The 23,684-nt window shown below is 40.7% G+C and overlaps 1 protein-coding gene across 2 annotated transcripts in view; it reads right to left on the reverse strand.

Annotated features, from left to right (window-relative positions):
• Positions 1-10: 10 nt before the first annotated feature.
• The window catches only part of LOC102299047 (calcium-activated potassium channel subunit beta-4), a 37,729-nt gene continuing 14,055 nt past the window's right edge, over positions 11-23,684 (reverse strand). For both annotated transcript variants that reach the window (XM_042214394.1, XM_005947889.3), the window contains exons 3-4: positions 4,591-4,718; positions 11-1,781 (exon numbers count right to left, since the gene is read on the reverse strand). In XM_042214394.1, coding sequence (XP_042070328.1) covers positions 1,457-1,781; positions 4,591-4,718 — 453 coding nt within the window. In that variant the 3' untranslated portion in view covers positions 11-1,456. The remainder of the gene's footprint in view (positions 1,782-4,590; positions 4,719-23,684) is intronic.

The following is a 23,684-nucleotide window of genomic DNA, read 5'->3' on the forward strand; positions in this document are numbered from 1 at the left end:
CAACCAGAAAACAACCAAGAGCACAAGAGACGACTAAACAATCCAGATATTTTCTATGACCATTGATACAAATCAAAGAGAAAACAACAGTTGTGACTGTGTGCTGGTAAAAACTTTTTTCAACAAAACAAAATCATTGCTAAGCTCCTATAGGGTTCAAATTGTACTATAAAAGTGCTGTAGTAGACAACTATTTATCTTTACATATGTAATATGTCTCATTTGTTAGAAGACTGATGAAAGAAATTCTCAGCAAAAGACTGCCTTGAGTTGCACAAGCTAGAACAGCAGAGACAATCCTGAAGGTAACATCAGGACTTTGCACCTCTGTTAAGAAACATTCATGGCTACTGGGACTTGAAGGGAAACTACATTAATAAGAGAGCTACAGAAGAGCAGTTACTTCCCAAGAGTCAGTCCTTATGCTTGTCTTGTCCTGACTGCATCATCAATCACAGCGTGAGGGTTTGGGTTGGGCTTTGATAGCATCCTATTAAATCTAAATCTCTGATAGAATCTCAGCTTTCATGCTTTGTATAACAACTTAAAAACACAAGTCAAAGATCAGCACAAGGTGTCAAAAATTTCTAAGAATCAAAAACCCTACCTGATTCAAATTTGGCTGATCTCAATCATTTTCTTGCGACAGTGTATTTGCCAGACTCACCTCAATCCAACTTTGTCCACTTTTCTAAAATTGAAATTAAGATCAGTGTTTATTGTTTTGAGATTGGAGGAGATCCAGCTCTCATCGCTGAGGCAAAAGTAGGTCATAATGGGACTTCCAGTTCAATAATCTGAACTGGAGATGGTTAAATTTAAATGACTTTTACCCCATTCCCAGAATATCTTGAACATATATTGTTCTATATGTGATTAGTTGCTGCTGGACGAAGCCAGAAACTGATGGATGATCACTGAAAGATCTCTGATGAATACAGATTTTTCCCATTTAATAGTTGGAACAAACTCATTTATATAGCTGGTCTATAACAAATTATATAATCCAAATATTGGAGCTCACATATAAGCTGAAATGACTGAACAAGTATAATAGATAAAGATACTTGATAAGAGACTCTTAAAACACCAGAACTTAATAAGTCTGGGTTTCTTGATGACTAGAAACCAGACCCAAAGTAGAATCAGCTATCAGTACCCAACACCAACTACCCTCATTTAAACAGCCTTTCATTGCTAGTCAGAAGATTTCCACTGATCCACTTTAAGCTAAAATCAGGAAAAAGTCTGAAGTTTTGTATAGTCTTCCTGCTGAAATCTATAGGCAACAGTGGATGTCCCCTCATCTTCACCTCATTCAAACATTCTGATCATACCAACCAGTCCGGACAGCAATGGGTTGTTGGTGGCGTCTTTAGCCATTAAGTCGACTTCGCCCACCGGCTCATTGGCATTCTTAGTGATTTCATGCTGAAGAAACATCTTTCTGCTCGCTCTAATGTTCCCGATCTCTGCGCCGCACTGGGACCGCAAACAGCGGCAGGGTCCTTGAGGGCGATGACAGCTCGGGGTCAGAGTTTGTCGTGAGTGGGTCTCTGGCCTTGCTGCCGCAGCGGTCAGGTGGCATGGCAGACAGGTCTTGGCAGACCTCATAGGAGCACTTCCTCTTCTGGAGGGCCTCGGCTCGAACAGCCAGGGAGCGAGCACATACCGTCAGGAGCACAATGAGTGTGCCCAGAAGGAGGGAAACCATTGGCCAAAGAACACAGTGTAACAGGACACTGGTGTCATGGGAACGGCGCCACAACACGTCATCAGGCCTGAAATAAAAAGAAGAAAAAGTAAAAGCACAAATTTAACATGGTGTTAAAACACTACTCTTGGGATTGACTGTTAATTCACTGACCTCCTACAGGTCCTTCTACTTTTACTCCTTTTTCATACCAAACCATCTCCTGTCACTAAAATTAAAGGCTTCCTACTAATATTTCATGTTACAGACAATGAAAGCAAGATAGAAGCAAGCACCCCCTTAATCACATCCCATCAGGAAAGCTTTGTTTGAAAGTGCCGAATCAGGTGAGCAGTAGAGTAATTTTTCCACAGTAATGACAATGATTTTTTTCTATAAGAGGAATTGCCCCCTGCTGGTCATCAGAAAGAATGCAGTTAAGGTCCATGGGCCTCACTCGGAGTATATTTAATGACTAGCTTGCTTAACTCAACAAGTGTTTATGTTGTTATTCATTTAGGTAGTATAGCTAATGTTACATTAGCTGGATATCGTTAACTGCAATCCAACATCGGCATACTCAAATAGACATCTTACTAAAGATAAACAAAATCTATCTCTCCTTTTGAAAAGTGGCATTGTCTCATTTCTGAATCTCAATCTTCACATGATTAAAATGAATTGTACACCTAACAATTTAACAAAGAAAGGCAAAGCTGCTTCTATGTAACAACAAAAACTAACATAGCAAATTTCCCAAAAATAGAGTTAAGCTATCTGCAGTGTAACTGAGCACAATTTCATCTCCACAGTTAGCTGTGGAGCATCTTTAATCATTTCAGGGTCCAAAAAAGTTAAAATGTACAGCACTGCTGTTACTTGTAAATGAAGACAGAAAATTAAATATCAGCAATGTTTGGGTGGCTGGTGAAGTCTTACTAGTTGACAGATAGTGGTGTGATAACTGGTGGCTAGCTATAGAGCTGTGGTTAGGCTAATACAAACACATTAGCGGAGGGAAAATGGAGGATGAGGGTTAAAAAGTGTTCAGTAAAGTTCATGCTGAAGTGAGCATCTAAATTCTGGGCCATTATGAGATCAGTAAGGATTTTGTGAACTGTGAATCATGCCGATGCTCTAGTGGAATCCCAAAATAAAAATTAGGGAGTTGGAAGTGACCAGAAGAAAGATCTCCTCCAGCTGTGCACAGTCTAATTTAAGCTCTCATACTCTGACTGACACCACCAAAAAGTTTTGGGATATAACCTTCATGCCACCTCTGAAATAAGCCAGACATCTAGAGACTACATGCTTTTCTAAACTTAATGAAAAAAGAAACTTTGCGTGTTCCAGTTTGTTCTCTAAAACACCAAAGAAGAGCTGATGTGTAGCATCAATGAGCTCCCACTGGGGCCTCATTTATGAACCAGCATTTCCTCATTCGGATCTTTCTGGTGCAGAGATAAAAATAAAACTAACCAAGGTCACAGGTAAGCACTGACGGTGAATTATCGGAGGATTAAGCTGACACGCTAAAGCAGATCTCTGGCTTTTCTTTGTCTCATCAGTTTTTTGGACAGAGCCTGAATAAAAAGAGAGCAAAGAAGAGCTTCTTCAAACATCTCTCCTCCTGCTCTTATTATGTTTCACTGCAGTATTTATTTTCAGGTTGTAACCTCAGCATCCTTCTGCTGTTCTGCTCAGTATCTCCTGCTCACCTCTGATAATCCACCTTCATCATACTGTTGACCTACATTTTCACCTTTATGTCATCGGTAGTGTGATAAAGGAAATTCAGAAAGTCAAAATATCTTATTTTAGATGAACAGCAAAGTCATTTTTTTCTGCTGGTCTCTATTTGACTCTGCAGTCTTATTTTCACTCTGGAAGAAAAAATCATTCTGATTAGTGTGATAATCTAGTTTGTAGCATCATCTACCCGAATTCCTGACAACGTCACTGCTGACGGTACACGACTGATTTTTTTAGGTTTAATTTTGTACTTGTTCCATGTTCTATGGACTGAAATTATTCACTGGTTAACAAGATATATTTTGAGAATTCAGGCTGGAGCCTGAATTGATGTTTCACATTTTTTTAATTAAAATAACAATAATGTATAAGGCATTTAAAATCTGAATGAATGAAGTGGCTCTGGGATTTTAATTAAAGGTTATTTTTTTATTAATTTAAACAATTTTTGGTCCAACGATTGAAAGACCAACGGTTTGAGGATTTTTGGCATTTGACAGGATTTTGCTTGAAAATGCAGTATAATCACTTTGTTTTTCATCATGTTTTATATGTATATTTTTTATGTATTTAAATATTCAAATAAGCATGAATGAACATTTCTTAAAAATGCATCAAAGTTAAAGAGCTAAGATACCACTTCTCATCTGAACCTGCAACATAAATTCACCCTGAAAGCAAAATGTAAATAGAAATCATGTATAATGCACACAGAGCACTAATGAAACCAGAAGAAAAGATGAATATTACAATAAAACTATAGTAAGATAAACCTTTAAATGAATAATATGATGGTATTATTAGACAGTAGGTAAAACATGGCATAAAAGAAATAAAAATTTGAATTTATATAAAAATTTTAAGTATAAGCATGAAGTTTGAATCCTTCTAGGGCACTGACAAAAAAATGACTTTAATTATAAGTGGAAGTGGAAAGACTATTAAAATGAAGTCAGAGGTCACTTCTTGAGGGTCAAAGGTCAGGAACAGCAAATTTGAAAGTGAAAAGTGTGTCTGTCAGAAAGTCCGGTCATTCGTCTTCTGTGGTAACAATGATGTGACAGGATCACACTTTCTTTGATTTCCAATTTATCTGAATCGCACCTCCAAATAGACTGAGCTGTAAACGTGTGCGTGAGCCTCACCGTCGCTGCTGGTTGAAGAAGCAGATGAACGACTGGCTGTTGACCTCTTTGGTGAAGTAATCCTCCCACCACAGAACGCTGTCTCTGTTCTTCTGGTTGTCCCTCTCACACGGAGGCACAAACGAACACTGCGACAAAAAATTCAGCACAAATATTCAATTTAATTTACATGAAGTTTCACATCATATAAACATCATCAGCACACTTAGACATGTTTACAGCCGGATACAGAAACTGTTCTCTTTTCCTAACGCCTGTATTTAATAACACACCTGTTTAAAGTTTGCATTATTAGGGGCGTGGCTTCTTTGACTGACAGGTGAATGGCGACTGTTGTGGGATTTCTCTTTAATGTATTGTCCTTTAATGTATTGTCTTGATGAAATGCTTTCATGTTACTTAGTTTAGTACATCTGGTTCACACCTCATTCACGCCGGAAAACAGACGGTGAGAAACTGGTGAATGTCTTCCAGGAGACGAAAGCCAGGAGACGGAAGCTCACACAGGAAGACTTGACCCCAGAGGGGGGGAGATTCACACAGGTGATAGAGAGTCTTTCTGTTTAGAGCCAAGGTGTGAACTGCAACTGTAAAAGCCTTTTGTTCTGCGACTGTGTATAAAAGGAACCTGAACTGTTCATTGTGAGAGACGACTTTCAGTGCCCCCTGACTGACGTCCCTCCTTATGCATAAGATAGCTGAAATAAAGGTGTTGTTACAACTCATCGTGTCTGCAGGATTTGGTAATTAAAATTTCCACAACACGACACAGCCAGCTGTAGCTGATAGCTGCCTGCTAGGTTACACCTCAACTAACTGAAGTGGATCTCTGGACCATGGTTGTGCTGCTGAATTCAAATTCAAATTCAAATTTTATTTGTCACATACACAGTCATACACAGTACGATATGTAGTGAAATGCTTGGGATTATTAGAACTGAAGCCTTTTGGAGCATTTTAATGACATGATGTGACCAATATTATGGCTGCTGTGAGGTAACTGTACTAACAGCATCTAAACAAACTACTTCCTGTAGTTTGCCAACACTGGTAGGTAGTACTGGCTAATAACGTATCCAAATATAACACTTCTGGTTTTAGAAACAAGATGGTGAAAACCACAATGGGGTTCAAAAAGCTGAGCCTGGTTCTGCTGGAGGTTTCTTCCTCTTAAAAGGGAGTTTTTCCTTCCTACTATCATGGAGCTTGCTCATGGTGGGTCTTCTGATTGTTGGGTTTCTCTGTATTATTGTAGGGTCTCTACCTTACAGTATAAAGTGACTTGAGGTGACTGTTGTTGTGATTTGGTGCTCTATATATAAAAAAAACTGAATTGAATTAAATTGAATATACAGTTTGTGATGCAAACAGGTGAAAACAAGATTCAAAATATACAACATATAAACTGTGCAGACAAAACTTAGAGGGTTTTACAGAGTGTTTCAGTGTTTCATCACATTGATTTTGTGGCAGCTCTTAAATGAATAAATAAATGACAGTGATTACTCGGCAGGAGGTGCTCTAATGAGGTCACAATAATCTGACAAGTTTAAAGGGGGGTCAGCATCGCGTTGTTTTTCTTCAGTTTTATTTTCAGCGAACAAAAATAACCTCTGTGACACACACACACACACACTCAGATTCATGTAGCAGGAGGTTGATTGGTGTCTGGCTGGTTCCTGTGAATCGACTGGTTGCCATGATGATGACTTGATTGGTGCAGAGAAGGGGCAGGGGGTCGTCTCCATCAGTCATGGAAGCTGTGGAACTGTGGTGGATGTTTTTAACCGAATCAGAAGCTCAAAGGTCAAAAGCAGAACGGAGCATCTCTCGCCAGCATGGAGCCACACCTGAGTTTGTGGACAGTAGGTGGAACTAAATTAAAGATGACAGCCAGCTAAATGATTCCTCTGGAGGGGCAACAGCAGCTGCTTGGATTGGCTTCAGTCCCTCCCTGAGTATGTGTAGTCACCGTATGAAAGCAGAAAAAAATCTCTTTGAGCTAATTAATGCACATTTATTCCCAACAAAGCTCAAGAATAATCAACCACTCTTCTCCAGATGAGGTACCAGTGTGCACAGCTGTGGCCCCAGATGTGTTACTGCCGAAATACGTTACATTTATTCTTTAGTAGAGCAAAAAAATCACCTAAAAACCAAAACTAATGCAAATCTACGAACGAGGATTAGGGCCACTGGAAGAAAAAAAAAGTGGGCACGTCTTTTTTTTTCTTCTTTTCCAGAATTCTGAAATTAAAGTCAGAATTCTGACTTTTTTCTCAGAATTCTGGAAAAGAAGAAAAAAAGAAGAAGACGTTCACACTTTTTTTCTTCTTCCTGTGGCCCTAATCTTCTTCCGTACAAATGTCATAGAAAAAATAGTCTGAAAAAATTAAAACATACAGCTCTGCTATCACTTCCAACATAAATGAGGACAGAAAACTAAACAGCAGTGACTTTTGTAGGGCTGGTATATAATGATGTGCTACGTGATTGCTAGTTACACAGCTATGTAAGCATAACAAACACAGTGAAGCTGGAGGATGAATGCTAACTTTTTTCCACTCCATAAAATTTAATGGGAGCATTCCAGATGGTTAGAGACAAATGCAATCACATAGCAGGATGCTGTAAACGGACCAAACTTCAGTCAGGAGAACAACTGAGATAATCCATCCACAATACGAGGTTAGTCATTAATATACTGAAACATGGGAATAAAGCAGCTGCAAGAGAATGAATCAATGGTACAGAAGTAGAGGAAGCAAGAAGAGTGGCTTGAGTAAAGTTTGACTTATCTGACTGTTTTGTTTCGCTTAATGTGCCTTATAATCTGGTGTGCCTTATGGTGCGAGAAATACAGTAGACCTTTGAACGGTGCTAGAAATTAAGCTCTTTTTTTGCAGCTTTGATTCACCGGAGGGGCTAATGGGGGTGTCCCTTATTATCTATCGAGAGTTTTTTAATGTGGGAGTCTGTGGGGACTGACTCACTGAGGGAGCCTCTGCTGGATTTTAGAGGAACTGCAGGTTTTGATTTCACTACAATGGATTTATTTTTCAGACCCTGGGGTCATCGCTTCACTGTGGCCATGGCTCCAAGTGCATGTTTAGTGGGGCAGGTCTGTCTACAGTTAAAATCCTGAGAACTTGATGAATTTTCATCTCGTTTGGTATTAATTAATTTCTGGGGCAGTTTTCTGATTTCCCGTGGGCCTCCCACTGAGAAATCCTGCCAGTGTTCTGAGGACTTTCAGATTTTTCCACAGCTGTTCACTTTAATTAAGATCAGGAAGTAAGGCCCTTCTCAGCACACTCCATGCTTTTTACATGCATATTATCCTGTAGCAGGATTGCTGAGCTGCGACCAAGGCAGACTCTCTCTGACACCAGGTGGTTTGTTTCCCTCCAGGTTTTACTGATAATCTTCTGATTATGAGTCCAGCGCAGGTTCAACACAGCCAAGCAGCCCAATAACACACCTGAGCCTCGTCCATGTTTCTCAGCAGGGATGCTGTTGTTTTCTTTTAAGGTTTATTCTTCTGTGAGCGCTGAGCTTGTGTGACTCACTGAACTGCTCTTATTCAGGCTTTTTCAGGCTGGCCTCTGAATGTGGGTCTTCCCTCATCGAACCACTTTCATTCAGAAATATTTTTATGGTTGTTTTCACACCTTTCAAATCAAAACAGTTTGATATGGCATCAGTTTTAGGAGTGATGGGGAGGATTATTTTCTAATTTCTCTGAGTTGCTTTGAGAGTCTTGCAAGATTACTGGCTTAGTGAGGTAACCTCATGTGTTATGAAGCAGGTGTTTCACTTATGTGACATAACAACTCAACATGTACATAACCAACACCTACTAACCAATCAGCTCCCTGGAAAATTATGTCATCATTCCTGCAAAAGCCCTGATGGCAGTAGAGTTCTTTTAGATATAAAGTTTCTCATGTTTGATGTCAGGAGCAACTTTCTCTCTGCTGAATGCGAGCAATGATTTTATTGATCTACAAGCCTCGATATGTTGTTAGGATGATGATGAGAGCTGCGGTTTTTCACTGTGCATAATTTTCATAGACAGAATTGTAAGTGCAGGTAAGAGGAGAAGGGAGATGGTTCAGGTGGTGTCGGGATCACCTCTCTGCTTTTTGCAGCTGATGTGGCTCTGCTGGCTTTGTTTTATGATGACCGTTAGCTCATACTGGGTGGTTTGCAGCAGAGTGTGAAGTGGCTGGGAATTAGCACCTCCAAGTCTGAGGCCGTGGTTGTAAGATGATAACTGAACACACCCACTCCAGGACAGGGACGAGGTGCTGCTCACAGTGGGATGAACAGAAAGCTTGTCTCAAACGAGTGAGCATGAAACCAGGTAGTTGGTGTTTAAACATTTAGCTACAACCATGGGCTCTGGGAAACTGAAAGAATGAGACTGTGGATTTAAGTGGCAGAGATGAGCTTCCTCTGGAGGATGGCTCGGCCTTAGGCACTCAGAGCTGAGCCACCATTCCTCCACTTGGCAAAGAAGCAGCTGAGGTGGTTCCGCCAGAAGGAAAAGACAGATGTTCTAAGTTTTTTGTGGTTCCCTCGTTCCCTATTTTTTCCTCACTTGTCAACCAATCCACATCTAGCAAATGCTAACTTTTACGCAGATGGACACATTTGAGGGACCTTGGGACCCTTTGCTTAACATGAATTACACTTTAATCCTGGCCTGGAAATGCTTTTATGTCCCCAGAGAAGAGCTGCAAGTGACGTCTGAGGAGAGTGAGACCTGAACATCACTGCTGCCCTGACAGCCTGGACCCACATCAACTGCTGCAAAATGAATGGGCTGCTGCAGAAGGCTATTATGGATATCCGGTCCAAATACAGGAGAAATAGTTAACTAGATTTGATCTTAGATTATCTGAATGAGTGGACTTCGTGTCTGAAAGTGCCCACTGCTCACTTTCTAACCACAGGTGGTATTTTTTGGAGACCTTTGTCTTTTATCTAAAAACTTACACTTAAAATCTGAGCTCCTCAGCTCTCATTTGCTTGGGTGTGAAGTGGTCTGCCTGTGATATGTTGGACAGTTACTGAGAGTGCAGAGACGTCAGACCGTCGGGGGTTAGTTTCTGCCTGTCGTGCAGTCAGTGAGACCATCGCTCTGTCTCTGTGTTTCAGGTAAACGCCCGCTCATCAGCCCTCTCAGCTCAGCAGCCATTCATCACCCGTCCAATCACACTCGGCTCGCCTGATGACATCATAAGTGAGGCTCCCTGCCAGATGATTGCGGTTGCCATGCCAACAGGCTGAGGTTATAATTACGTGTGTGTGTGTTGTAGTGTGTGATAAGCGCCCTGAATGAGAGGAGTTTGGGTTTGAAGCAGCAGCGGCCTGCTGCTGACAGGATGAACCATCACGCGGCGATCAGCGAGCAGCAGCGCTCTGAACACGCAGCAGGTTTGCTCCACGCACAAGCTCGCTTCACTCCAGCCTCTGATTGCTGTTATCTCCCCTTCCTCACAGTCCAAGCGTGGACTCATTCAGGCATTTAACGGCACTTCTTTAGAATCAAACATCAGTCTGTGTTTGTTTCCTTTTAAATCAGGAAAAATCTAATTTATTTGACGATATACAGCAAAATTCATCTTAATTATTCACACTGACATTGGAAACAGTGAAACAGTTTTAAAATCAAAAACTAAAATCAATAAAAATGTACAAAATCTAGGGCTTGGAATATGGAATAGTGTTGCTAGAGCTAACAAGCTTGTTAAAGCTAACAACACTAAGAGAAATATGCATGTTCATCCTGATAAATAGGAATGTGACATTGTGTAAACACTTTAAACATTTTAACATGGGCGTCTATGGGGACTGACTCACTGCTGGAGCCTCTAGTGGACTTGCAGGCATTAGCATGACCTTTTTCAGGTCTTTGCCTAACTTATGCAAGGCTCTAGAGTGCGACCAAATTGGTCGCATATGCAACTTAATTTCTCAGTGGTGTGACTAAAAAAAATCCTAGGTCGCACTGGTTCGACCAGCCGTTCGAGTACAAAAAAAAGTCTCTACAACTCTGAAAGTCTCTGTGTGATCAACAACAGACACACATTATGCCCATATCATGGTCTAAACCAATCAGAGATAGTCAGGGGCGGGGCCTCTCTGATTGGCCTGGTCCAGATATTCCTGTCAGCCTACGTGTATGTAAGTTTGAAAGCGCAGGCGGATAGAGGGAGGTGAGTAGCGATATTGATTCATTAAATCCTGAATTGACTTTTAAATATAAATATATTTTGCCAGAAACGCCAGAATCTCAGGTTAAAGCTCATAAAACTATTTTAACAACAACCAAACAGTAAATGAGAGCAGGGGCCTGTTCTTCATACCTCGCTAAGTAAGTTAGCTGGATTTGATTGTTGACGATTTCGCGTGATCCTGGATCGTTCGGTTCCCCGAAGCTCATCCGGGACTTGCTGCCATAGCAACAGAGCCGTAAGCGTAAACCTGCTCGGGAGCAGGTTTACTTTATGTAAACAGGATTAGATCGCGGCCACGCAGGTATGTCCGCTTCATTTATACGAAAGCAACAGCGATATTCCACCACTGTTTCACCATAAATAAATAACATCAATGTAACTAAAGATAATGCAGCACTTGATCCTTTTATTGATTTCACACAGATACATACAGGTCATTTCCTAAAAAAGGGAAATGTACTATTAACATTCTATTACATGTATGTGATTATTACAGATGTAATTCATATTTCAGAGTAGTAATTGTAAATTACTTCGTGTAATCAAGATGAGAGACCACGGCTATAAAAGCGAAGGTGGATTTGGGAAGCCTGTCGCAGCCATGTCCTGTCCGTATACGCGAGCAACCCATTGCGGAAGGTGCAAGATTGATAAGGAGAGTCCTCAGAATTCAGCGTATATTGCGGGATAGACAGGATCCTTTAGCTCAGCGCGACAGTGTGCTCATAGAGAGATATCGATATTCCCGTGAGGGTATTATTCACTTAACCAACTTGTTGACGAGGGGGTGCAGGACCACCACCTGTCTTTTTGCTCTGCCCTTTTCTTGGTTGCTGTTATGAACAAACAAACAGATTATTTCAGGGTCTCTTTCCAAGAGACGAAAAGCAATATAAGTGATAAATATTACCATTCTGTAGAATATTCTTATATTTCACTTTTACTTGTTCCCATGTTCTAGTGGGTCCTGTTGTGGCTCTAATGTGAAAGAGGATATAATGTAATATAATATAATAAATTTACCCTACCGCCTACTGGTGTTGGCCAGAGGGGCCGATGGCGCGATATGGCAGCCTGGCTTCTGTCAGTCTGCCCCAGGGCAGCTGTGGCTACAACCGTAGCTGCCTCCACCAGTGTGTGAATGTGAGAGTGACTGAATAGTGGCATTGTAAAGCGCTTTGGGTGCCTTGAAAAGCGCTATATAAATCCACTCCATTATTATTGTTATTATTAAATTACTTACGAGTTTAATTTGTCAGCAACTTTCTGCCAGCCCTCTCTCCTTGCTTTTGCAGCCTTTGCAGTGTTCCCTTGCGTTCTGATTAAACTCTGAAACTCCTGAAATCCCTCACTCAAGAGTTCTTGCTCTGCTGCCGAAAAATACCGAGCGCGCTCCTTCGACATTTTCGCCGACCAATCAGAGGGTTGCCGATCAATGTTTCTACTATCGATGCGTAGCCCCTTTTACGACACCCAGTGATCTCACATTACTTCATCCAGCTGTACTGATCGTCAACAGCAGGTGTGTTCGGAGAACCGGATTAGCGAGCTCACGGTTAGCGCGATGATTTGGTCTTGGATGTGTCATTTGATCTTGGATGTAGTAAGCGAGGTACGAAGAACGGGCCCCAGGTAAACAGATTCTGCACAAAGACGTAAACACAGAGCACGACGCATCAGAATAAGCGAGATGTCGGCTTTCTCAACCGACAGCACATACTTGGTTAGCTGTCAGGGCTTAAAGCCGACAGCTCACTGATTCTGATGCGTCGGGTCCGCACTTTGTGTTTACGTCTTTTTTGCACAGATTCTGAAGCTGCAGGCTTTTTCTCTCTCCAACCAAAATTGACTGAACCAGCAGTTTTGCTTCCACCACAATTAAATTCCCACTTCCTGCACAGCTCTTTCTTTCTCTCAGTGTAATTCTAGAACAGTTTCCCATCTCAAATCTCTGTTTTCTGCATTATTTGTTTGCTTATTACGCACAAGTCATGTACTGCACAGTTGGTCGCTGTTTTTCTTTTTTGTTCTCCCAAATATTACCTCCGACAAGAAAGCCTAATTTCTACTGTTTAATAGTGAAGAAATTTAAACTTTTTAAAATGATGGCAAATTGCAAAAGAATTAGCTGTGTTTCTAATAAAACCCTCTGTAACTTTGCTCTCCTTCACTTCAACAGCATCAGGTAATGTTAAAATGTTGATTCATGATTTTCTTCAGTTTTTGATCAGCTATAAAAAGCCAGGCCAGGAAAATCTGCTACATGTTTTTCTGTGTTTTATCTTCATTTACTTTGACACAAAGGCATCTGCTGTGATGCTCACACCTCAGATGAAGTCTCACAAGTGTCAGTACTGATAAATGATCAGAATTATAATTTTTCTGACTGTCTGAGTCTAAATTGAATCGAATCGAATTGGGACCTTGTGAATCAGAATCTAATGGATTATAGAAATCAGTGATGATACCCAGCCCTAGTGAGTAGCCTAGGCCCAACAGAAGTGGATGTAGCTGTGGGTAATGAGAAAAGATGAAAAGAACGATTGATAACTTTTTCGTTAAGTTAAGGCCTGATCTGTCTGAGATTTATAGCCAGTGCTCTGACACGGAGCCATCAACCTATGAACACTGAAAAAGCGGTGAAAATGCGGTTTTAAGCGATACTTTTTCACAGCTTCAACCACATGTTAGAAGAATTTGAGAGGTCCTGCTGCATTAGGAGCATTAAAAGAGTGAGACGGTGAATGATCTGTCGCAAAGATACTCAGGTAAAAAGCTAGTTTGACGCAGTTTTGTACAAAATGTGTTGTTTTTTTTTCATTCAGTCTAAATTTCAGTACAAACTCAGCTTGAACAAACACTTGACCCAAATAACCAGGAAACGACTGGGACATGACAACACACAATTAGCTGTGAGTTGAAGAACATCAATCATGTTCTGACAGGCTGACAGCACAAACACCGTCTGTCTTGATTAGATCAGACAAGGAGAAATGTTTTTTGATTGGACGGTAATGAACATGTGACCTTTGTCCTGCAAAGATCAGCTAACTGCACTGAAGCTTCCAGGAGGGAATGAGGGAACTGTCATTTTCCTCATGTTGACATAGGACATCAACCTGGAAACTTGCTAGAAATTTAAAGAAACACAAAGACCCGCAGTTCCTCCAGCATCCACCAGAGGCTCCAGTTAGCTATTAGCAGGTATCTGTGTCCGTGTGATACAGGCTAGCTTAGCCTTTGACACGCATTCATGGCAAATGCTAAAGCACCAAGAGGCCAGTGGATGATATCATAGTTGCTATGTCCATCTCAGTCTATGACTAAGACATGAAACAAGCTCAGTTTTTTCTGTAATGGATTAACAGCACCAACTTTACCAACAGTGTCACCTGCTGTACCTGTGGAATTACTGCTCTTTGGTTTTTCTGTAAATTTGCTCTCACTTTAGGAAGCCTGCTTCATGTTTTACTCTCAGGTGTTTTTTTTCAGGTGTTTGTTGTTGTGTCTTGTAAGACAAAGGTTCTCAGCAGGATTCTCAGCTCTAGCTGACGCTGCGGGGAGTTATCGATCTCTTCACTGATTTTTATATTTCTTATTGATCAGCTGCATGGGGGCTCTCAGGAGGTCACATGTTCAGAGCTTTCTGTTCACTGCTGAGCGGCTGTCATTATTTGTTGTTGGAGAGGAAAAAAAATCAAAGAACTGCAAGGAAATTTAAATCAATCCAACAACCACAAAAGCCTTGAGACTACAACAACATGTGATCACCAGCATGTGATCACAATAGCTGCAAAACCACTCTGCTTGTTCCAGTCCCATGTTCTTACTCTTTGACTCTACCAGAGTAGCTTTGCACAATTTACTTTCTTCTGATTGGTTGCTCCTCATGAAAAGAAAGTTACTGGGCCTTCTGAGATTATCATGCTCTGTGTGATGTCAAAGAGATTCAAGAGTAGAAAAAACAGATTTCACACAGACACAAATACCTGCTCATAGGTGCTCACTAATTAAATTCTCCAATTTCCCCAAAACTGCATAATATCAGTCAGTCAATAGCAGTTATATAGCAGTCATATTATTGGTCAGATAATCACATTCAAAAGGCTCCAACAGCACAAACACTGTCCTGAGGTCCAGCTCAGAGACCCAATTAGGCAGCTAGTAGACAGCTCCCTGTCAGGGAGGCCACGCCTCCAATGATGCAAACAGTTAAAAACATGGAGTGGGGAATTATCTATAGAGATAAACCAGTGTTGGTATAAGGCTGGAAACATGTTTGTTTCTGATGTAACATTTTAACATGGGAGTCTGTGGGGACTAAGCCACTGCCGGAGCCCCTGCTGGACGTTAGAGGAACTGCAGCGGTTGGATTAACAGACAGGACGGTAGCACAGCGTCGTTTCTGTCCTGAATTGGAGCAGATAATCGGAAGCTCTGAGGTTTTTGGTCTTCTGTGACCTGCTGTCGCCTCTCAGTCTGACTCGGCTAAACAGATTAACATGAGGTCATGACGACCTGTCTGTCCACCTGTGTGCCTCTATGTGGATGAACAGTATGGTGATGAATGAGTGGCTCAGCAGTCTCTTTAACCCCTTCAGTTCTGCTCCTCATAGTCACAGTTTTTATTAAAATCTATACTGAAGGGAATACAAACACACCTTTATGGAGCGCTATGGAGCCTTTAATGATTTATATATTTGACTTTCTATGCCAAGTCTCAGGCAGTGTGTAAATGATGAAGAGATGCTTGGATCAAACACTGCAGCATCCACTCAAGCTTTCAGTGAGGAGACGAACATGTGGAGATCCTTCACTTGAAAAGTGGTCAGCCTCTCTGACGGCCAGCTGATACAACGACAGCCGTAAATCCAGCTGATTTTTTATTAGTGTCTTGTTGACGTCTCACTTTTAAATATTCATTGAGTACATTTAGAGAGCGCATTACTTCTCTGCATGCCCATCAGAGCGCAGCAGCAGCTTATAGATCCACTCGATGATGACTTCATACTTCTCAGCATGGATTACTGAACAGACCAGCTACAGTCTCACAGAGCAAAATGAATAAACCACAACCCCCCCCTCCCCCCTTTCCATATTTTTATAATTCATCTGTTTAACTTCAGTCTGTCATCTTGTCATCTGTAGTGGTTAAATTAAATACCTGCTTTTGACCTGGAAACCAAAGAAATCCTATTTGTAGGAGCAGTGGCTGAAAATCACTTCATGTGTGATTTTAAAGAATATCACAATGTTCGGTTAAAGTTTGCACTAAATTCTGCGCTGGATCCAGATTCAATAATTAATGAAAACACTATTAAATAAAAATAAGCACCTCATTTTTTTTTAATGTTGACTGATCATCAACATTCAACCTGATTCAGGTTCTTTGGAAACTTCGACACCTGCACAAGAACTTCAAATTAAATTACTTGAGACACGCTTAAGATTTCTCTAAAGCACCCAGAGACAAAACTGGCCATTTACCACTTGTCAAAGATCAGTTAAGGTCCAGGAATTGAGTAAAGTATAAACTAGTACAGTTTAGGTAGAGGTCGAACACACTTGTTAGCACACAAATGTCTGAACGGCCTCAGCTGAACATTTCCTCTGAGGCAGAGGAGAGGTGGAGAGAGGTAGCGTTTGTCCGCAGGGACAGTGCCTCCTGGCTGGGCAGGAAGATACTGACAACTGCCTCCCACCTCCACCGCGTCCAGGAGCTCCAGAAGCTGCCTCATCACAGTTAATTAGTTTAACTTAGCATGACACACACACACACACACACACACACACACACACACAAGTCATTATTGCTGTCGTCATTCTTCAGTGATTATATTAAATGTTTTTTTCTGTCTCCATGAACCAAATATACTTTCATAAATTAATAGTTCGGCTTATTTCTGTTGACCTCTCCAGCTGCTCTGAGATTTGCTGTATTTGTAAGCTCCAAATGTCCTCATATGAACAGAAAAATGAAAAATGTTTGCTGCCTACTTCTTTGGGATTAAAGCATAAAAAGGTCAGTATTAAAACACAACACCTGCACTCTTTTAAAGCCCCGAGCAGCATAGATGTAATGCCTTCCATGAAACAGAGCAGACTGCTGAGTTATATCTGTATATCTCATGACTGATCAAAAAGCACAAGGTAAAAAAAAAAGAATCATATGTGTTTCAGTGTTATAAGTTTATGAGTAACCGCAGTACATTTATGTAGGGAGGACCAAAACTGGCCAAATAATAAATAAATTTTTATATACAGAAGATGAACCACCAAATTTTAAAAGAATAAATTAATACAAAATAAATGATAAAAACAAAAAAATTATATCATAAAAAGGTAAATCAATGCCAAACTAAATGAAACATGATAAAAGAAACGTAATATTTTGAGTATTTAATTGCATTCATTTTATAACTGGGTCATTTATTTCTTATTGTATTTATTTATATTTGAGTTTTTAAATTATATTATTTTGACATATTTGATCTGCCATATTTAAGTAGAGTCTAGTTCAAATCATTAGACTTCACACAGGCCTAGAGACCAGTTGGTGAACCCCTGGCAACCATCAATGATTAAAAATAATTTTAAAGAAATTTTTTAAATAATTAGAAAAAATAAAAGTTTTAGACACCTTTTAAAAGATTCCAGTAAAATCTGTTTCCTTTGGCGTTGTGTTAAATGTCCTCATACTGATAGAAAAATGAGAAAACACAAAGTCTACAGAGCAACCTTTTTGCTGGTTATCTTTAGAAATTATTAATTTGGGGTCAAAGTTCATTATTGATATTAAAATAATGCAAAAGGTAGGACTTTGGGTGGGGAGATTATTACAAAACATGCATGTATGTGTGTGCAGCTGCCCTCTGGTTACCTGCAGCTCTTGTCATTTACATTTATGACATAATTAAGTCACAGACGAGGAAATTACTCGGCGAGTAATTAGCTGAGTGAAACCGCCCACCTGCCTTCATCTCCTTGCTTCCTTCCTCTCTCTGCTGTCACACTGTGTTCATGTCATCGCTTTATTCAGCTGCCAAATCCTCATTTTACTGCTCAAAACACACGATTTAGAGCCGATTTGTTCGCTACATGACAGAAACCGGAGCAGAGAGGGAGTGTTAAATCAATCTGCCTAACAGGAGGGGAGAGTGAGACGTTTCTTCTGCTGCTTGTCACAGAGAAAAATCAGAGTAGATGTGCAGTAAACAGCTCAATGACTCCTTAATCACCAACACAGCACACACTTATTCTGCTAAATAAAACCCGCAGTTTCCAGTGGGTGCGTGCAGCAGCCTTCTGCATAAACATATGTGACCAGAGCTGCAGCTCACCTTAATTCAGTCTGATTAACAGTTTAATCCAGCAATACAAAAAATGGAGCGTTAGCTATTTACATCAGGATTAACATTTGTATTAAAGGAGAACGGGGTGAATTTAGTGGCATCTTGATTTGAAATGGAAACTTCAACTTCTGTGGGTGAAAAATAAAGACAACAGCCAAGAGCTGCTGTTCCTCTAACGTCCACTAGAGGCTCGATATGGGCTCAAAATGTCGTCATAAATATTTTGTACTTGTAAATCACCAAAAGTTGATTCTGTCCATCTGGACGTAGCGTTTTCTGGGAGAAACGTTTCGTCACTCATCCAAGTGACTTCTTCAGTCTCAGCTGACTGCAGGTTTCCCCAATCTTATAAACAGTACATTTGCATAATGACTGAAACCAGCCCACTGAAGGAACAATGGGCTGTGAGGCCCATACTTAAGATAGGTACATAAGATACTTGTAAATCAGTTTTGTACTTGTAAATCGGGATTTGTATGTGTAAAAAGAATTTGTGTGTGCGTAAAAAAGACATGCAGCTTGTGGGGATAGGTTAATTGGATAATCCAAATTGTCACCTGGTGTGAATGTGTGAATGAATGTGAGTGCGAATGGTTGTCTGTCCCTGTGTGTTGGCCATGCGACAGACTGGCGAACTGTCCAGGGTGTACCCCGCCTCTCGCCCTATGACAGCTGGGATAGGCTCTAGCGCCCCCCGCGACCCTGAAAAGCATAAGCGGAAGCGAATGGATGGATGGATGGTAAAAAAGATTTGTGTGTGGACTTAGCCAAAAAAAACCCTGCAAGTTACAACTACGAATTTTGACCCTATTTTTCTTCCTTTCATCTGATTGGAATGTCATGTCAATCACAAATGTAACAATCCAATCAGAGAGCAGATGGGTTTGGCTGTCGGAGGGGCGCTTTTTTTGAACTGCAGGTCCTTGAAGGGTAATACAGTTTGAAGCTGGAGGATCTCTATATAAATATCCGATAGCAGCTAGGTCCCCTAACTTTCAGCAGCTGTTGAAAGGATAAAGTTTTATCAGTGGTTAGAAATACCATTATTACTTTAGGATTAGTTTAACACAAAGTCAGGGCTGACCCGGGACCATTGCTGTGAGTCACAGTGTGCAGCATAAAAGTCCTTTCACATCGTACACAGGATGTGCTGCTAATGCTAACTAAAAGCCAAGGATCCTGCACTGGCTGTTGGGCTCTGTGGGTTTTTGCAGCAGCTCTACCTGTACTAGATGCACCTGCTCCTTGTCGTTTCTTTCTCTGACTTTACTGCTTGTGGATTTTAATACAGATTTTACTTGCTGTCATCTTGTTTATTTGTGTTTTTTGTTTTTATTTGTTGTTTTCTGTATTTTAATGTATTAGATTCTATTTTATTTATGTCTTTTTCTCTTTGTAAGGTGACCTTTGGTTTTAGAAAGGCGCCTCAAATAAAATGTATTTTTATTATTAGAACATTACGCTACACAAAATTTACAAAATATCGCCTCAGGACAGCAGGAGCCTTTAAGACTCTTTGTGAAAGCTCATAATGCCAAGTCACCAACAAAAGCGTACACTTCAACGCCAAGAAGGTGCTAGCAAGGAAGCCTCGGCGAAAGCTAATGATGTGCAGCCACCCTCACCTTCAAAGTCAAATACTACTCAAATTGCTACAACTGAACAAATAGCCAAGGACATTGCAAGTATTTACGCACACTTAAGGAAACCTCCGAGACACAAGAGAGCAAACCCAATGCAATTCAAACTGCTACGAGGGCAATGGAGGCTAAGTTAGGGGATATTGGCTACTCGCTTAAGCAATGCTAAGTCTTGCCTGGATTTCCTTGAGGATGCCAGCAGAGCACTAAAGGAAAATTCTCCTGCAACTAGTGACGAAGTGAACGCTCTACGACAGGAATTACACCACCTCGAAAACAGAGGACGGAGAAACCACCTGCGCTTTGATTGCTTTCCAGAGGGCTGCAAGGGTATGGACGCACAAAAGAGCGGCATTTAATCCCTGTAAAAGGCTGTTACACGAAAGGAAGATCAAGTTCTCCCTACTGTTCCCAGCGTTGCTTGTGCTGAAAATGACGGAGGGCAGACGTGAGTTTATCGACCCAAAAAAAGTCCAGGACTACATTCTGTCTTTACCTTAAGGGAATTATTTACAGTCAAGGGCTTGGATTTAAAAACTGCCCTTTTTTGCCATAACGTAATTAACATGCCATTGAATAACAGGCCTTGGCTGGTGCTCAGTTATAGTATTTAAAATTATTGATATATTTTGCACCTCCTAACTGTTTAAGTTTCAATATTATAGGGTCTCACGCTTTGATTTGATTTATTCACTTACTTTAGTTTTGAGAATACGACGCAATCTGCTTGGTAGAGAATCTCACTAAGACTATTAAAGACTGTCTTTCAAGGGACAGTTCTAACCAACCTGCACAGAGGTGTGTTCTGGGAGCTAAGTCCTGAAATGACTGCTCTGCTCACAATACATTGACTTGGTATGCTGCTGCTGCAGGCAACGGGTCCTGTTTATTACTGTTTGACTGGTTAGAGTCACGGACCATAAAGTTTGTTTTGCTTTTGGGGGCTCCTGGCCCACCTGAGGGTAGCTAGTGTTCTCTGTCACCCCAGACATATTTGCTTAAATTTTTATCAGTTGTTATTTTTATTTACTTCCATATTTTATTTATAGCCTATTTTATTTATAGCCAGCCATCCATATATTGTCCACTCGGTGTTGAACTCCTGGTTTTAATAATATGTTACCCCACTGTTATATGTCCAATACAAAATGCATGATGGCGAATAAGCACCAAAGGCCCTTTACCTTATTGACCTGGAATGTAAAGGGCCTTAACCACCCAATTAAAAAAAGAAAATCATTACATTTATCAAATCAAAAAAAGCTGACATTGCCTTTCTCCAAGAGACTCACTTGTCAAAAAAAAAATCAAATTCAAATTCAAATTTTATTTGTCACGTACACAGTCATACACAGTACGATATGTAGTGAACTGCTTGGACAACTGCTCGTGACCTAAAGAAAACAAAAAAGGAAAAGGCTATGAATAAGATAGGAAATAAATATGAAAAATTTAAAAGGGTAAATTTAACTAGGAAGGAATAAAATATAAATTAAGGTTAAAAATGAAATAACTGTACAACACAAATTAGAATGAAGGGTAAATTTAACTGGGAAGAATAAGATAAAATATATAAATTAAAGTTGAAAATAAAATAACTGTACAACAAAATACACAATACACAATATAGAACTATATAAGAATGTATGAAGAAATCTAAATCGAAATAAATATATACACAATAACAGCAGCTGTACAAGTATTAACCGGAAATGAAGAATATAGTGACCAGTGTTGTGCAAAAACAAAGTTCAGAAAGTCCAGTGTGTGTGTAAGAACCATATGTGTGGGTCAGTACTGTGTGGTGGTGTGATTGAGAGACCGTATCGCCTGCGGGAAGAAGCTCCTCCTCAGTCTCTCTGTGTTGGTCTTCAGGGAGCGGAATCGCTTTCCTGACCTCAACAGAGAGAACAGTCTGTTGTTGGGATGGCTGAGGTCCTTCACGATCTTCCTGGCCTTGGTCCAGCACCGCCTGCTGTAGATTGAGTGCAGGTCAGGGAGCTCGGAGCGGATGGTGCGCTCAGCTGACCGCACAACCCTCTGTAGAGCTCGTCTGTCCTGCATGGTGCTGTTCCCGAACCAGGTTAAGATGTTTCCCGCCAGGATGCTCTCTATGGTGCACGAGTAAAAGTTCCTGAGCACCTTGGAGGGCAGTTGGAAGTCTCTCCCAGGAGTTGGATAAACTTTGCCGTGATTAGGTGGGTCAGGTATTTTTTTCATGTCAGAGTCAGAGTAGGGGTGTAGCAATTTTGATTCATAAGCAGCTACAGTTTAAATGCACCCGGATGGTTAAGGATGCAGATGGGTGGACATTGCTACTCTTGGCTGAGATTCAACATTTCAAGATTTTAATCAATATCTGTGCACCAAATGTTGACAACCCTACCTTTTTGGTAATTTGGAATGTATAATTAGCTATATGGGTGATTACCCAATCCTGATAGCAGGGGACTTCAATTTGGTAGTGGATGATAACTAGATCATAGCACTCCCTCACAGCGACACTCTAGATCAGCTTCAGTTGCTCTTAAAATGTGTAGGAACTTGGGTTTAGTAGATGCATGGAGAGTATTCAACCTATCCACAAGAGATTACACCTTTTATTCTGCCCCCCACAATGCTCCGTCGAGGATTGATTATTGTCTTATGTCAAATTTTATTATGCCCTGAGCAATGTCTTGTTCTATTGGAGGTATACACTTATTTGACCATGCCTCGGTGCTCCAGCATCTGACCTCATTTGGTAGCCGCTTCAAGTCTCCCAGATGGAGGCTAAACTCAAGCCTTTTGCATGATTCTAACTTTCTTCAATTCTCCACGAAAGGAGTGAAGAATGGAGAGCTTCCACCTGAAGCGGGATATGTATCTGTTCAGAATAAAAGGATTAGGTTAAAACTTAGAGTGGGACAGACATTGGGGTCCTGACAAGCGCTGTCAGAGATCACAGAATACTGTTCTGCTGTTATGCTGAGGCAATTTTTACATGTTGTGATCTGTATTTACAGTGGACTGTAGTGTTCTGGAAAATTCAATAAAATGTTAATCCCAAAAAGAAAAACCTTTCATACACGTATTGACTGAAAGTCAGTTTACACTGACCTGGTTCATCAGTCATGCCTTTCCTTTCTCTCCGCTGAGCAACTAACTTTACCTCACGTGTCCCGTGTAACATGTGATTCAGGGCTGTGCGTTATCTCATCTGTTTCTTACAGTAATGCTAATTAAGTTGACTCCTAACTGTGGGCCCCCAAAAAACTGAGACAACTGTAAAATAGGCACACTCGATAGGCACACTTTAGAGAAACCACCATCAATTTCTTGGAGCGTGTCAGGCCTCTGCAGGTTGTGAGGCCTTTTAGTGATAAATTTTAGGACAGAAGGCAGAGTATTTAGAGACTTCTGATGGCTTTCCTGGATAATGAACTCAGGATGAAATGATTCTGGTATTTTTAGTGTCCAGTGAAGCAGCGGAGAGATTTCAGCCTACAAATTGACAACACAATCTCTTTTTAAGGGCTGACTAAAGTTTTCTTGATTCTTGACTATATGGAAAAATGTCCTCAATCTGTGTCTTTTCAACCACGATGGAGTGACCTTTGGCAAAAGTGATTATCAAGAACCTTGGAGATCATCAAACTACACTTTAAATTCATGGCTATGAAACTCCCCAGATCACAGTCTGATCCAGAATCTATTTAAAAAGCCCACAAACCAATCACTTGATGGGACAGGAAGACATGTCCATCTATCAGTATCCAGCACACCACAGAGAGTCACAGTGACGAAGAAGTCACGAAGAAGTGCCATTGCTGTAAACACTGACTCTGTGTATATATTTGATTTATTCCCCCCCCCCC

Source organism: Haplochromis burtoni, unplaced genomic scaffold (assembly GCF_018398535.1).
Source record: "Haplochromis burtoni strain Fernald_Lab_line unplaced genomic scaffold, NCSU_Asbu1 Contig_559, whole genome shotgun sequence".
NCBI classification, from domain to species: Eukaryota; Metazoa; Chordata; class Actinopteri; order Cichliformes; family Cichlidae; genus Haplochromis; species Haplochromis burtoni.